General features: G+C 36.9%; 1 protein-coding gene across 6 annotated transcripts in view; it reads right to left on the bottom strand.

Moving 5' to 3' along the window:
* LOC116308533 (N-chimaerin) overlaps positions 1 to 16,221 on the bottom strand; it is a 39,980-nt gene that overhangs the window by 10,121 nt on the left and 13,638 nt on the right. For 3 of the 6 annotated variants that reach the window (XM_089029477.1, XM_089029474.1, XM_089029479.1), the window contains 10 exons: positions 14,995 to 15,209; positions 13,966 to 14,049; positions 10,925 to 10,996; positions 9,911 to 9,995; positions 9,265 to 9,345; positions 8,639 to 8,731; positions 8,032 to 8,109; positions 7,594 to 7,725; positions 5,503 to 5,608; positions 1,925 to 4,898 (listed from right to left, as the gene is read on the bottom strand). In XM_089029477.1, coding sequence (XP_088885603.1) covers positions 4,718 to 4,898; positions 5,503 to 5,608; positions 7,594 to 7,725; positions 8,032 to 8,109; positions 8,639 to 8,731; positions 9,265 to 9,345; positions 9,911 to 9,995; positions 10,925 to 10,996; positions 13,966 to 14,049; positions 14,995 to 15,209 — 1,127 coding nt within the window. In that variant the 3' untranslated portion in view covers positions 1,925 to 4,717. Of the gene's footprint in view, positions 1 to 1,924; positions 4,899 to 5,502; positions 5,609 to 7,593; positions 7,726 to 8,031; positions 8,110 to 8,638; positions 8,732 to 9,264; positions 9,346 to 9,910; positions 9,996 to 10,924; positions 10,997 to 13,965; positions 14,050 to 14,994; positions 15,210 to 16,221 lie in introns of those variants that run through there. The other 3 variants (XM_089029475.1, XM_089029476.1, XM_089029478.1) reach the window with 3 other exon arrangements.

Raw genomic sequence — 16,221 nt, 5'->3', positions numbered from 1 at the left:
TTTGTTTTGATAGCACTGATTTATTGATATCTATTTTTGTTCATATTCACTATATACAGTTCTTATTTACAGTTCTTTGATGATTTCTAAGTTTTTATGACTTCATTGGAGCAATGATGACTTAAATCTAAAGTCGAAATTCGTCTTTTTCTGAAGAATAATTAAGTATTTGTTCCGCGTAGGTTTATATTATTATTGAATCAATTTGAATGAAACATGCAGCTGAAACGCTTTTGCGAGTATCTATTTTTTTAATCCGGCTTAATTAAGATTTCTTAAACAAAAAATTCAAGTGATTCAACACAAGTGAAGCCAAAATGCACTTCTCAGTAACAACCTTACAACCATGTATATTCGATTGAGAAATTATCGTAAACTATATTTTCCACACAAGAAAAATGCAATATTATACTCTCGATTGGTATTGTCAATTTTAATAGCTTGGTTAGTCACCCTTCTGTCAATATTATATAGAATTTAAGATTATCGTTTATCGGCAAACGTGAGACATTCTTTACTGTGAATAAAATTAGTGAAAATAAATCCCGAAAATCTGGAAGTAGTATAGATAAAGGAGGGAATATTTGTCTTTTGTCTTATCAATCCGGCGCGTTCATTGGACACAATTTACGTCTTATGCTGCTATATTCTTAATAATATTGCAGACATAAGTAGAATTTGTACAAAAAACTCTCTCTCCAATATTTATTAACTTTAATTAAAGATACTAATACGACGTAAATACGTCTCGGTAAATATTCCCCGATATTCACTAAGCCTGAGACGAATAATTGCTAAATACACAGAGAGATACAGACTGAGGCTAGAAAAAAATTGTTACTAGACCTAGTTACGAATGAAAACACCTTTAGGAAACATTCTTCTTGTATATAAGTTCTTGTTTGCCAAAGCGTACTGAAAACAATTACCAATCTCGGAGGTAGAGGTGACAGAGATGGATGGCAATGTCGATTCAAACAAAGAAAGAAAAGTGCGGTGTACTTGGAGTTTTGAAGCCGGATGTTGTTGCTGAACTAAAATAGTTAGTATACAATGGAGGTTAGTATAACTTATTTCCATCGTTATCTAGTTGGTGTCTATTTAGCAAATCGAGGTCCCTTTTCACTATGGTCTGTACATTTACAGGGATTGTTGTATGGTGTACACAGGGATTGTTGTATGGTGCACACAGGGATTGTTGTATGGTGCACACAGGGATTGTTGTATGGTGTACACAGGGATTGTTGTATGGTGTACACAGGGATTGTTGTATGGTGTACACAGGGATTGTTGTATGGTGCACACAGGGATTGTTGTATGGTGCACACAGGGATTGTTGTATGGTGCACACAGGGATTGTTGTATGGTGTACACAGGGATTGTTGTATGGTGTGTGCACAGGGATTGTTGTATGGTGTACACAGGGATTGTTGTATGGTGTACACAGGGATTGTTGTATGGTGTACACAGGGATTGTTGTATGGTGCACACAGGGATTGTTGTATGGTGTACACAGGGATTGTTGTATGGTGTGTGCACAGGGATTGTTGTATGGTGTGTACACGGGGATTGTTGTATGGTGTGTACACAGGGATTGTTGTATGGTGTACACAGGGATTGTTGTATGGTGTACACAGGGATTGTTGTATGGTGCACACAGGGATTGTTGTATGGTGCACACAGGGATTGTTGTATGGTGTACACAGGGATTGTTGTATGGTGTGTGCACAGGGATTGTTGTATGGTGTACACGGGGATTGTTGTATGGTGTGTGCACAGAGATTCTTGTATAGTGTACACAGGGATTGTTGTATGGTGTACACAGGGATTGTTGTATGGTGCACACAGGGATTGTTGGGTGATGAGTACATACAGGGATTTGCTATGATCTTTGTGATGTAATAATAAAAGTATATAACAAGAAGCATATCATTGTTATTTATTGACATTATCTATTATCTATTTGTTTACATATTCTTCCTCTTTACAAGCTAGTGGAATTTCGTTTCTTATATTTGTCCATAGTCATTCTACTGGTAGACGGAATGTCAAAACAAATATCAATCATGATATGATCTTGTAGATCAGGAACACAGTAATTATATTAGTGGTTATATCATCTATTCTGTTATAAATATTCTAAAATATTATGGGAATAGATAGTTATGTTTTCACTTAATTGGATAGCTATGTTTTCACTTAATTGGATCGAATGTAAAATCTTACTAATTCGTAGCAAGCAAAAAGCTTTAGTGCAATTTTTATAAACATGCGATCTAGGTGTCTGCGAGCTGCAGGCTGCTGAAATTTGGTTTTTCGCTGCCGCCAGTCAAAAATTTGAAAGGTACCAACTTATTAGGTTTGATTGACGGCGATGAAATACCAAATTTCAACGTGCAGCTCGCAGATACACAGGCAGCCCAAACAAGGTTGCTGTGTATGGTTTATAAGGGAATGTCTAGAAGAGCGGATTTTGAAAAAACCTACTAAACGGCCTTGAATCGCGCTGAAACTTCGCCAGAAGACTGAACAAAGTAAAGGCAACAACTGCAGCAAGTTTTGAGGCAAATTGCTGAGTGAAGCATTTTATTTTCGTAACTTTATCATAACTCCAATACATTCCCTTATAAACCATACACAGGAACCTTGTTTGGGCTGCCTGTGGCAGATACAGAGTTCGCATGTTTATGAAAATCGCAGTAAGGATCGTATATAAAAAAAGGAAATTACATTATGGTGGAAAGGAAGTTAGTTGTTTCTCCCGTTCACCGGCAAAGTTCTATTGGAGGGAAAAATAACACCAGATATAAGTCACTGCAAAGTAGGCATTACAAAATGAGAAGTTTATTTTATGGGGTATCTACAGGACTATTATATTATATTCAAACCAATTCGGAAAACATAATATATAAAATATAGTCATCTCCTAATTGCTACAAAAGGAAAAAAATATCCTAGTTGCTCAATAGAATTTCAAAATTTCGCGTCATGTTCTTTTTGTTCCACTGACAAAACATCGGTAGACAAGCATCTGAAACTTCACTAACAATAATATCTGCATTATCAAAACGTTGAAGACTCTGACTAGAAAAAGAAAATAGATATTGATACCCTAAAACAACCTTCAGCCTGATCGAAGCTAGGGCAAGGCTAACTAGCTTGTTAGATTTTGCGGAGAGAGGAAAACCGGAAAAAAAACCTTGAGTCAAGGAAGAGACCTAACATATTCTACTCATATGTGATGCCGAGTCAAGGAATCAAACACGAGACCCCAGAGGTGAGTGAAATGTGCAATACCACTACTGACTCCCTTTTGTACCACTAAGGATCAAAGCTAATTGTTGATGACTGTTCGGTGACTGTATATTAATTATTACATCAATATACACGTGTGGAAATTTTACCAGTTGAATGGCAACCTTCCAAAACAAAATGGATACATTGGCAAGCTTCCAAAACAAAATGGATACATTGGCAACCTTCCAAAACAAAATGGATACATTGGTAACCTTCCAAAACAAAATGGATACATTGGCAACCTTCCAAAACAAAATGGATACATTGGCAACCTTCCAAAACAAAATGGATACATTAAAAATAAAGCAACTGATTCTCAAGAGAATGACACGTGGTCTGAAATGGGAAAACATACCCGAGTTGGAGGTCTATATATTGTTTCAAAACAGTAAATAGTAGTCTATATAATAGTAGTCTGTAATGGTAGTCTACATAATAGTATCCATTAAAATTGATATCAATATAAGGTTCTCATCAATCATAATGATCATCAATTAGAGTAAGAGTTAAGTTCAGATTGAACAAAGCTGACCTAGTATTTCCGAGTACCAAACTTCTTATTTGGTGTTATTAGTTATTAATTATCAGATATTTGCTTCAAATAAAACCTTTTTTAGCAAGACAAAAAAAGACCCACATAAAAATACTTAAAATGTGTTTGAAATAAATGTGTCCTGCGCGAGGACTTTCGTAATGTCGATCAATGCGCCATGACTTACCGCAGGCTTGATCGATATTCCAAAAATCCCCACGCAGAACGCGTGCGCATTTTCAAATGAATCGTTTATTTTCAAAAGGGAGTTCCTTCCATCTAAACATCATGGTCGAAAGTTCTCTGGCAAGTAGAGGTATAAGTCGCTACGAAGCGCGTTCTCCATGGGCCATTGGTACAGTGAGGTTTTGTACTTTGGTAGAATAATTGCTTGCCTTTTGGCGTCGAGGGACTTCAGTGGTTTCACGTCATTTCTTGTCTTATGCTGCACATGGTGGTCAGTGTTTGACCACCATTTGGAGTAGATAATGAGATTCAAAGACTTTTATCAGCTGATTGAAACCCAGCAATAGAATTCTTTCTGGTTGACAGCACATGGTGGTCAGTGTTTGACCATCATTTGGAGTAGATAATGAGATTCAAAGACTTTTATCAGCTGATTGAAACCCAGCAATAGAATTCTTTCTGGCTGACAGCACATGGTGGTCAGTGTTTGACCATCATTTGGAGTAGATAATGAGATTCAAAGACTTTTATTAGCCAGTAATAGGGTTCTAGGCTTAAGAAACACATCCTTGAAAAATGTTGAAAACCGGCATGCACAAATCCCCATAAATTTAAAAAACATTTAAGAGAAAACAAAGTAGTTCATTTTCCCTTGGTACATCTTACTTTGTCGTTGGTGTCCATAATGCCATTGTAAACGTCTCACTGGCTATCAAACAACACATCTTGATGAGATATTAGCAATTCTATAGCAAGTCTTTGAAATTTCAAGTCGTCTAGAGTGTTAAGGGTATCTCCTTCAGGTGACCTCATCATGGTTGGACCGAACACGATGGAAAGGTTCTCTTCTGACATCATATTTTGACTCTTGTGCTGTGATACCCTACATTAAGTGAACAAAATAAACAAGACGATTGAGGTCATCTTTACCAATCCAACTAGTGGTCTATCATCAATGCTGCGTTCTGATTGAATAAGCTACTACTAGGCTATAAGTTAAACCCTACTACTAGCGAAAAGCGTCGGCTTTCAGTTTCAAAACCAAAACATCAAATTCAACTTTAATTTAAAACTTGTTTGCACCTAAATATTTGACCAAAACAATTAGTCCTCTTGGCCTCATGGCCTAAGAGTTATTACAAAATAACTGTTATTAATCTCGCGTTCTGATTGGTTGTAAGTACTTAAGGGGATAATCCCATTTCCCAGCCCCCATTTTGACCAAATCCCATAGTCCTAGCCTATGCTTTTGCTCAATTCTCAATCCCATTTTTTATTGTCTTTTCGCTAAAAAAATCCCATTCCCAGTGCATAAAATCCTATTTTCCAGCCCCAAAAAGACAAATCCCAGCTCCTATTTCACATCTCGCTCAAGGACCCTCAAAACAATAACCGATTCAAAACTCGAATTCGGATTGGATTATGGTGTTCCTTGTATTCCTAACTAATTATCTTATCTCTCTTTATGAAGGTTAAAAGTTCAATACCTGTATAAATGTCCCATTAGAAATTTAATAGTCTCGAAATGTGGTTGAGGTAGTTCAGTCAAGGCTTTGGCTAGTGCTTCAATTCGAAGAAACTTGTCTTGAATTTCTGTGAACACATCATATTCCATATTATTATATAATTACCAATGAAATATCTATTTTTCTCTATTTCGAAAAATTGATATCTTCACACGTGAAAATAACATGTTATTTTCACGTGTGAAAATAACACCATTGCGATGGCTATTCGAAAATACACGAAAAGAATTGCCTGAAAAAGCCAAAACATACTTTCATTGATAATTATATAATAAACAGAATATTACATGGGCGCTTGGAGATACGAAATTTATCTTCTCGTGTTGAAAATCTCTCACTCGTTCGCTGCGCTCACTTGTGAGAGATCTTTTCAACACTCGAAGATAAATTTCGTATCTCCGCGCGCCCATGTAATATCCTCTATTTATGTATTGTGAAGATACAGACATAAGATAAGCTACAGTTTGTACTGTTAAATTTATGAGATTTTTTGTAAAATGTTAAGAATGAAAAAGTCTGCCCATGCTCCTTGGAAATGGAAATTATTGAGTCGAAAATGTCAAAATTATGCAAACTTAATTTTCAGACTTGCCAGATAAATGAACTTTGCAAGAGGCCAAAACTTTGAGTTGGTTATTAAAACTACCAATTACTTGATATTGTCTTTATTACTAGTTGAGTATTATGAGTGCGATTGCATCTCAATACACGGTCAAACGCTCTTGAATATTTGGGAAACGTGAAATGCACGCATGCAAACGTGTTTTCTATAGAGTCGACGGAAATCGCGATTACAACACAGCACAGTTTCTGCATTTGAACAAGGAAATTTTCCGTAAAGCTAAAATCCACCTTCACGGTTTGGAACTGACGATGAAACGGATTTCGTGTCAAAAACTTATGATACGCACGTGTCGTGCTGTGCTGTGCCTTGATCATGACCGAGATGCCGAGCATTTTGATTGGATGTGCTATAATCTCGCGCGCTGTTATTGGATAAATAAATATCACGGCATTGAATGTGCTGTGCCTTGATCATGACCGAGATGCCGAGCATTTTGATTGGATGTGCTATAATCTCGCGCGCTGTTATTGGATAAATAAATATCACGGCATTGAATGTGCTGTGCCTTGATCATGACCGAGATGCCGAGCATTTTGATTGGATGTGCTATAATCTCGCGCGCTGTTATTGGATAAATAAATATCACGGCATTGAATGTGCTGTGCCTTGATCATGACCGAGATGCCGAGCATTTTGATTGGATATGCTATAATCTCGCGCGCTGTTATTGGATAAATAAATATCACGGCATTGAATGTGCTGTGCCTTGATCATGACCGAGATGCCGAGCATTTTGATTGGATGTGCTATAATCTCGCGCGCTGTTATTGGATAAATAAATATCACGGCATTGAATGTGCTGTGCCTTGATCATGACCGAGATGCCGAGCATTTTGATTGGATGTGCTATAATCTCGCGCGCTGTTATTGGATAAATAAATATCACGGCATTGAATGTGCTGTGCCTTGATCATGACCGAGATGCCGAGCATTTTGATTGGATATGCTATAATCTCGCGCGCTGTTATTGGATAAATAAATATCACGGCATTGAATGTGCTGTGCCTTGATCATGACCGAGATGCCGAGCATTTTGATTGGATATGCTATAATCTCGCGCGCTGTTATTGGATAAATAAATATCACGGCATTGAATGTGCTGTGCCTTGATCATGACCGAGATGCCGAGCATTTTGATTGGATATGCTATAATCTCGCGCGCTGTTATTGGATAAATAAATATCACGGCATTGAATGTGCTGTGCCTTGATCATGACCGAGATGCCGAGCATTTTGATTGGATATGCTATAATCTCGCGCGCTGTTATTGGATAAATAAATATCACGGCATTGAATGTGCTGTGCCTTGTGGTCGCTTCGTATGAACATTGTAAAGGTTAATTATTGTGATGTTTTACACATGGAAAATTGACCTAAGGAATATACAACAACCTATCCAGGGGTAAAATGAACGATGTTGCACTTACTTGCTGCTTCTATAAACTGTCCATACGTCTCGAACGTAATAAGAGGGAGAGGGAGCTGTCGAAGAAAGAGTTTTAGTACCCCTGTAATCGTGTTGATGTCTTCGTATTGACCAACGTTAGCTGCCATACCATCTGAAAAAAAGAACGAGGTAAAGGTAGTTACAAAAAGACCAAGACTACCTTGAGTCCTGAACATTATACGTTTCCTCCCTCCGTAAAAATCAACATGTGAGATGAGCGTTGTGTGCATAAATGTAGTGGTAGTGCGTGTGAGCGAAAAGTGTCCCCAATTAGTACGAAAGCGCTAGAACGACTAGACACTTGATTTATTCTTATCTATTTTATTTATTTTATACTAATAGGAAATTTGCAGGTAATAATCACGGCTATGATGGCTAAAGAATTCGTGTTTTCGCCAGGTAGTCAGCTGTTTCTTACCTTTATCAAAAGAGTTTTTTAGAGCTTCAATATCATCAGCGAACCCTGAAACCCTGTAGATTCCCTCACTGTCTAGTCCTGAACAAATAGCACATATACAACATTAAATAAACACGAGATTCTCGCTGACAAGAATAAGGATTGTAAACAAGAGCAATCCATACCGCCTTCTGAACCCTGCCGTCACAGTATTCATGACATATTTATATACTATTAATACGTGCTCTGTTCTGCAATAAGGCTAGCAGAAAATGAAAAAGCCCGCACGAAAAAAGCTGTAGTTGTTCTTCAAACTTCTTGATTGCTTTTGGCGCTTCCTAAGTGATGTATTACTGAACGGTGTAAAAAAAGCTGTTACGCGGATGACTGACGTCAGCTCCGTTCTCCGTACTCTCATACAGCACATTTCTCGACCAATCAGAGCGTGAGTAGAGAGATGACTATACAATAACTAACAATGATCTTGTGGAATAAACCTCACCTCTTTTTTCAACCTCGCGTACACATACCCTCATACTCTTATACAGCACAGTTCTCGACCAATCAGAGCGTGAGCAGAGAGATGACTATATAGTAACTAACAATGATCTTGTGCCATAAACCTCACCTCTTTCTTCAACCTCGCGTACACATATATCCACGACAAACGGCCTTTTAGTGTCATGTAGCTTAACAACTGTAGTGAGATCTTCTCCAAATACTGTGAGAAGGAAGAAAACAAAAAAGATTCTGGTTATAAGTCCTGGGCTTATAATCATTCGTTATGTTTTTTTGGTGGGCTTTTGACCGGGGGGATTATATTTAAGGGGGGGGGGGGGGGGGGGGCTTATAACCGGGAAAAGTTTTCAAATCTAACGCGGTAAACACGATACGAGAGGTAGGGCCTTATCAGTTACCTGGGATGATTTTGCTTTATAGTGGACTTATAACCCACGGGGGCTCATAACTGGAAGGATATTTGTATTAGTAGACTAGTGGGGTTATAACCAGGGGAGCTTATAACTGGAAGGATATTTGTATTAATAGACTAGTGGGGTTATAACCAAGGGTGCTTATAACTGGAAGGATATTTGCATTAGTAGACTAGTGGTTTATAACCAAGCTAGGGTGCTTATAACTGGAAGGATATTTGCATTAGCAGACTAGTGGACTTATAACCAGGGAGGTTTACAACTGGGATTTTACAGGTTTGACAAACAATAATGATGGATAGACCATAGAATAACTACTGACGTCTTCGAACATATTTTTTGTCAGGCATACAGTCTTTGTTTGTACGTCTATAGCATTGTTTATGAGCATTCATTCCGCAATCTGAAACGAAAGAAAACATTTGATTTTAAAAACATGGTTTAAATCAAGTTTGACCCGTCTTCAAGGAGTTAAGAACCTTAAAAGAAAAATCAATTTTACTGATGCAAACTCCCAACAAAGCAGTGAAAAATCTGCTAGTTTGTTGCTCCGACAATAAAAAACGAAAAGTGAATAATTGATTTCGATAACGCGACGAGTGGTTGCCCAATTCTCCCGAGCCAGGGGCTCATGTAGAAATTGCCCGAAGGTGTGCACTTTACTCCCTCAGACTATCAGTGCTCCTTTTTACGGGTATTTAAAGATGAAGCTACACAGTACAGAGAGAAGATGAAACAGACATAGAGATCCTGACGATTGAACGGACCAACTGAGCTACGCCTGCTCCTATTATTATATTATATTCATTATATATTGTATTTATTACATAATTTATTATTATCATTATATTGTATTTATAATTTCTCCTTATTGTAATCTGTAGTACATATAAAGCACATTGTTGTTCTTGTCTCTACCCACCCCTCCCCTATCCTATCCTACCCAATAAGATACTGTAGCAACTGACCTTGACATTTATATCCCTGCAGAGTCAGACCCCATAAGAAATTCTTGCAGTAATCACACCAATGAAATCCCTTATATGAATTTATCTGCAATACAATGAATGAATGAATGAGTGAATGAAGGAATGAAAATGAAATAGTAAAAAAAGGAAGGGGATGTGAAGAGTGGCGTAACCGTGGAGTACTCGCTTCTCACTCTTGGGTCTTGGATTCAATAGACCCTTTTCGAGTTCCAAACTACCGCTGTGTTTCTTGATTACAGACTCATTTACTCAGGCTTCGCCTCGTATCAGTGTCCAAATATTCACAAATACCAACGGTAAAGTAAAGAATGCACAACTTCAACAATAAAAACACTTTGAAACTTGACGGGACTTGACTGGAACACGTGAATATTCTTCACAAAATCGAGGCTAAGCCTGAGTAAATGAGTCTGTAATCAAGAAACACAGCGGTAATTTGGAACTCCAAAAGGGTCTATTTTAGGACTCAGCAACACATGCGAGAAAATTTAGTTAGGTCTCCCCCCTGTTTCTGTGAGTTAGCCATGTCCTGACTTAAATTAGCCCAGCGTTTGTTTCAGGGTTTGATCAGTGAGTTAGCCGTTCGCTGGCTTTATTCAGCACAGAGAGCTTGTTTTGATGAAATATATATATAATATTCATTTTTTTAATGGGAGGGATGAGTATGGTGGGTTTATATTGAAATTTGTAGTGTGTAGTGTGTGATGCATAGTGTGTAGTGTGTGTAGTGCGTGCGTAGGTGTAATGTGTAATGTGTAATGTGCAGTGTGTAGTGTGTAATGTGTAGTGTGTAATGTGTAATGTATAGTGTCTAGTGTATAATGTGCAGTGTGTAGTGCGTAGTGTAGTGTGTACGTTGTAGCGTGAAGTGTAGTGCAATGCGTAGCGCATAGTGCGTAGTATGTGGTGTAAAGTGTGTAGTGTTTAGTGCGTAGTGTGTGTTGTAAAGTGTGTAGTGCGATGCTTCCTTGGTTCATTAACAGATTCACTGACCTTGAAGTTATGGTCCTTGGCGTAAGAAGCCGGTTTAAAGCTGGGCCTCTTGCCAGCACTGAATCTCCTATCCTGTAGACGAACACAACATAAATAATCATTCATTCTTCCCACTTTCTTCCAATTCCCATTGATAATTATATTTTTATAAATATTTATTAATATTTTCCTAATAGTTATTTATTTATTGCATTATTTAGCAAACAACCGTTTATTCTTCCCACTTTCTTTCATTTCCCATTTATTTCCCTAAAAGTTACTTAATTGAGGTATTTAGTAAATACTGAACCTTTTATTCTTCCAACTTTCTTTCAATTCTTCCTATTCATTTCATAAAATTTTAGTATAGACTCTGACATAATTGAATAATCATAATTGAAGATAACGTGTCCATCAAAACTCTGCAAACAGGTATCTTCAATTACGTTTATTTATTTCTTCTTCATTATTATTTTATTTCATTAATTTTTTTTTGCAAACGGGATAAGAAATCCGTCAGAACTTTAAACAAAATACAAAAGCGAAAAGAAAGTGCGAAAAGAAAGTGCGAAGTACTTCAAAAGTTAAGTGGGTTTAGGTCATAGCATAACGGTTATCACGAACTGAAATTGTGTTTTTACTTATTTCTTTTTAATCCTAATCTTAGCAAAATGGAAACCAAACTAACGAATGTGTTTGATTACCAACACGATGGTCTAGTGCATAATATTGACTAGCATAATTCAGAAATATATTTTACGAGTCATTTACTGTTGTTTTTTTTTTACAATCGACATATTTAATACTATTTAGTACTGAATAAATGTGAAGTCAGAGACAATTGATAAAAACGTAGGGATTTTTTGTACGCAATTTTAGAAAAATCTTGAAAATTGTTATGATAATAGTAACGCACGTCTGCAGTGAATGAAGGATAAATGAGGTATTTTAGCCGTTCATGAAAGACAAAAAAGACAATTATTTTAAAGAGTTATTCGTTGTTAAACATCATAGAAAAATATAAAATTATGGCAGTTTGATGGCGTGTAGGTCAAGTAAAAAACCTTACCAGTAAGTCAAACCAGGATTTTACGAACAGCATCGCCATTGTGACCGGTTAGATAGGCAACTTAACGGAACCGCTAAACGATTTTTTGAAGCTCAAAACGGCATTTTTGGAAGTTGGCCGGTTCAAACAGATGCTAATGTTGAAATAACCAGCAGTTTGTGTTGGTGTGAAAAAAAGATCTTTATAAATAAATGATATCATTTACGTATAAATTGACAAGGTATTAGTGGAGGAGGCAAGATGTCAACAGCCTTGCTGGTACCACAAACCCTAATGAAGATAAACCAACATACTAGAAGCCTTCAAGTTCAAGTTCAGAATTTCTTAACGAAAGCTCTTGCAGCGCTACCAAGGACAAAACTGAATGCTAAAGAAAAAATAATAATGTAAAAAAGACGCCTCTTGAACCGTAATTAGCTTAAGAAAATACGGAACAATTTCCTGAAGAACTTTAACCACAAAACCTCGATTTTCTAAACTAGACAATACATAGTTTACAAATGAAGCGGGTCGAATTCAAACGTGTTAAAGCTTTGGTCTTGTACAAGAAGTACTTAGGCTTCGTCCAAACTATGCCGGATAAATTTGAATCCGAATTTTTATTCATTCGGTTAGGCCTACCGTCCACACTAGTCCGGGCGATTCAACGAAAAACAATTTTTTTCGAATACGGTCTCCAGAGTGGAACAATTTGAAAACGCCGGCTAACCGTATTAGTTGTGGACGGAAAACGTTTTTCTTCGGTTTCGGTTTGAAAATTCGGATTCAAATTTATCCGGCATAGTGTGGACGGGGCCTTAATTGGCTTCTGTTAACCCTATTTGGAGTTTGTACAAGAACGTTTTTAGCATCAAATGTTAAGAAATTACTTCGTTGGAGGCTTATTATATCTTGCTGTAACATAATGAGAGACACAGGGTTCCCAAGCCCTACTGTTGATTCGCTACTTCAGTGAAGAGGTTTCCTAAGATTCCTGGTTTTGGTCATCTGGCATCGTCTCGTTGACAGAGAAATTAGTACCATAAAACAAAACAAATTCATTTGCTAGTCGTATCATTTTAGAATTTAAATATCTTAAAATATAGGAATGGATTTATGTGCCATTTTATATTTCTTAAACTTTTAAATTTTACCCTCCTTTTTCTTCTCTTCGTTTTTCTTATTCTCTCTTTTGTATCTTATTTACTCTTTCCCATTTCCTTCTTTCTTTCTACTCCTTTTCTTTTTTATTCACACCTTAGTTTACATTTTTAATTTTTAAAGATTTACCTAGGAGCTTTTATCTGATAAAAAAATAAGTATTCAATTTATGGACATTATTGATACTCATTTTGCAGGCTGTCTTTAACATCAATGCAGAATTACTGTTGGACTCACAGTCATACAAGCTGAGTTGGTGTTTGTTTTCTTCTGTCCTATAAGTGATTTTTCTACAGATTTTTCAGGTTTTCAACCCTTTAACTTCTGGCAAATAATAATTCTTACTCTTCTAAAACAAGGACTTTTTAAAAATAGTCTAAAGTCATAGTTATTATATTAGTAAATTTAAAAAGATAATTTAACTTGAACAGATCTTATATTGATAAATATGCCTTATTTTTTCCTATTAATTTTGTATTATTTTTCTTTAATAATTTGTTTTTCGATTCTTAGAATAACAGATATTTTAAATACAAACAGAGCACGAAATTAACTTTTAAACCCACTAGCAAAACCTTGCTAGTAAGTTTTGTTCTCATTAGCAAAAATTTCAAAGTTACGAGCGATCGCATGCGGTGAATAACAAACGTTACTTGATGCAGGTTCTAAACTTTTCAGTCCTTCAATTTCTGGACTGTAGTCATACTCGCAAAACTTAGCTAGTTGGATTTTTTGTTACTCGCTAAATACAAAATTTCACACGCATTTTGCGAGTTTGCGAGCGTTAATTTCGTGCCCTGAAAAATATTGTTTTATATTTAATTTAACCTATTGTACCATGATTTTTTATTACCTCTTTTAGTATTAGTTGGTCAGGAAGTGAAGGTTTATTTTCTTTCATTTTATTGTCAAGTGGTTGAATAGTTTTAGCTGGAGACTGGAAATAAATATAGGTTTATGATATTCAACAATAAATTTATAGATTTAAATAGATTTTTAGTTTATATATATTCAAGAATGTAAGATTTGAATTTTTTCTGGGACGCACACCCCTGCACAAGGACAGAAGGGAGGGAAGGGTAAAAAGACCCTGTAAGCTACGCAAAAACCATTAAACAAAGAAATGATACTCAAGGGAATGGCACGTAGTCTGACATGAAAAAACATTACCGAAATGTCTATTGGGTGGCTAGCTCGTTTGGAGTTAAAAAATAAGAATAAATGCAAGAATAAAGAGTAAAGAAAAAATCCTAACAAGGGCGGATCCACAAAAAAATTTAGCGGGGGGTGGGGGGGGGCTAATTGAGTTAAGGGGGGGGCTAATTGAGTTTCTTCCGTCAACACAACGGAAAACAACATAAAAAAGCATCGTTTTTTTCTGCTGAAGGGGGGGCTTGTACTGGCTTTTCAGGCAACAGCTCCCCTGGGATTTTCCTGTATTTATTACTTTCTATTGGCATGGAGTTCTGTACTCCATCCACTAACACAGCACAGTTTTAGACCAATCAGAGCATGTCTTGTCTAGCAAGGTGACTATATACATTCTGTATATGTAATATATGTGGAATGAAACATTGTAAATGCTGCGTGATACACATATAAACAGAAACTCATAACCAGCTGACCTGTAAATTTTAGCCAATCAAAGCATGTTTGCAAATTTTTCTATTTTTTTCTCTTGTGGCTACAAGAAGCATGCAAAAATATGGAAAGGAAGAGTAAAAAAAGATTTCACTTTACTACCATGTTTGCTTCGTTCTTTCAAGCTCAAAAAATGCTTACAGTACGGCCAGTCATTTTCGACATTCATGCTTCGCACACCACATTTACCGCTCAGCTGGAAGGGGGTTCTAAGTTTTTAATATAAACACAAATAAAGTACCTTAGCAGCAGCATCAATCTGATCAGTAGCTTTGCTCTTTTCTGTCACAGACCCTTGATTACTATCCCTGAAGACTGATGAATCTTCCTTGCCTGCCTTGGCATTATCTGCAGGTAACATCATGGTATCAATGTAGTCCTTTGCATAGGTATCCATGTACATGGTGATGAGACCATCTGCCACTAGGTCCTCCATGCTTTGGAAGCGCTTCTCACCTGCACAATTAACATTTGGAAAACATAACTAGCTAAAAACTAGTGTGAGCTACATCGGTGTTTCTAACGAAACAGTAATGATAAAAGGGTAAATTTTACACCCTGAAAAGATGAAAAAACATCCAAATGTCTATTGGGTGGCTAGCTCGTTTGGAGTTAAAAAATAAGAATAAAAAAGAGAAGTAAAAACTTACTTTCAGTAAGTTTTTTCATCTTTTTACAGTGTATAATGTACCCTTTTATCATTACTGCTTAATTAATAATTAGGTCGAATCAAGTCAAGGAGTTCTAAGGCAATTCCTTGGGACATGGGTGGGTGAGTAATTTCTTTTGGGGTTGGGATGGAGGGTACTTGGTGGAGGATAGGGTATGTTTTGGGAAGCTTGGAAGGGTGGTACCAAACTACGGAAAACATATTTCCAATAGAGCAGATTTGGTGTGACTGTGAAGAGCTCTCGGCACAAACACCGTCACAAGTGACATGGCAAGACTAATCTGACATTGCATAAGAATTTACTCTCCATCAAATCAAGTACCCTAAACATGGCATGAACATTGCGCAGACACGATTATGCCAACATCATTGCACTGCCAGACCAATCATACTGAGAAATCAGCCAATTGAAATTCTAGAAAACATGGCAAGGAACAGTGAAGGATCCAGGGGTGGTTCCATGGGTTCCATGGAGCCCCCCTTGTGTGAGATCTTGTGAAGCCAATCATGTTCTTTGCGCTCAGTAGAATGAAATTGAAACCCCCTCTTTGTGAAGCCAATCTTACCAGCTTTTTCTGCATGGCCAACATTTTGAAACCCTCCCTTTTAAAATTATGGATCTACCACTGAGGAGTTCTTTATCAGGGACCTTCAAACCTACCCATGATAAATGGGTTTTCTTAGTAAAGGGTTGTCCATGATGTGGGGGTCACTGTAATCTTAAACAGAGGTGTAGCAAGGTCACAGTCAGAAGGAGCAATGTACCATTTCCCTCACAATACACATGCATTTACATTT

Source organism: Actinia tenebrosa, unplaced genomic scaffold, assembly GCF_029948245.1.
Source record: "Actinia tenebrosa isolate PJP-AT-01 unplaced genomic scaffold, QUT_ActTen_1.0 PGA_scaffold14__42_contigs__length_11649687, whole genome shotgun sequence".
NCBI classification, from domain to species: Eukaryota; Metazoa; Cnidaria; class Anthozoa; order Actiniaria; family Actiniidae; genus Actinia; species Actinia tenebrosa.
Note: the sequence above shows the minus strand (reverse complement) of the source record. Positions and strands in the feature narration are given on the sequence as shown.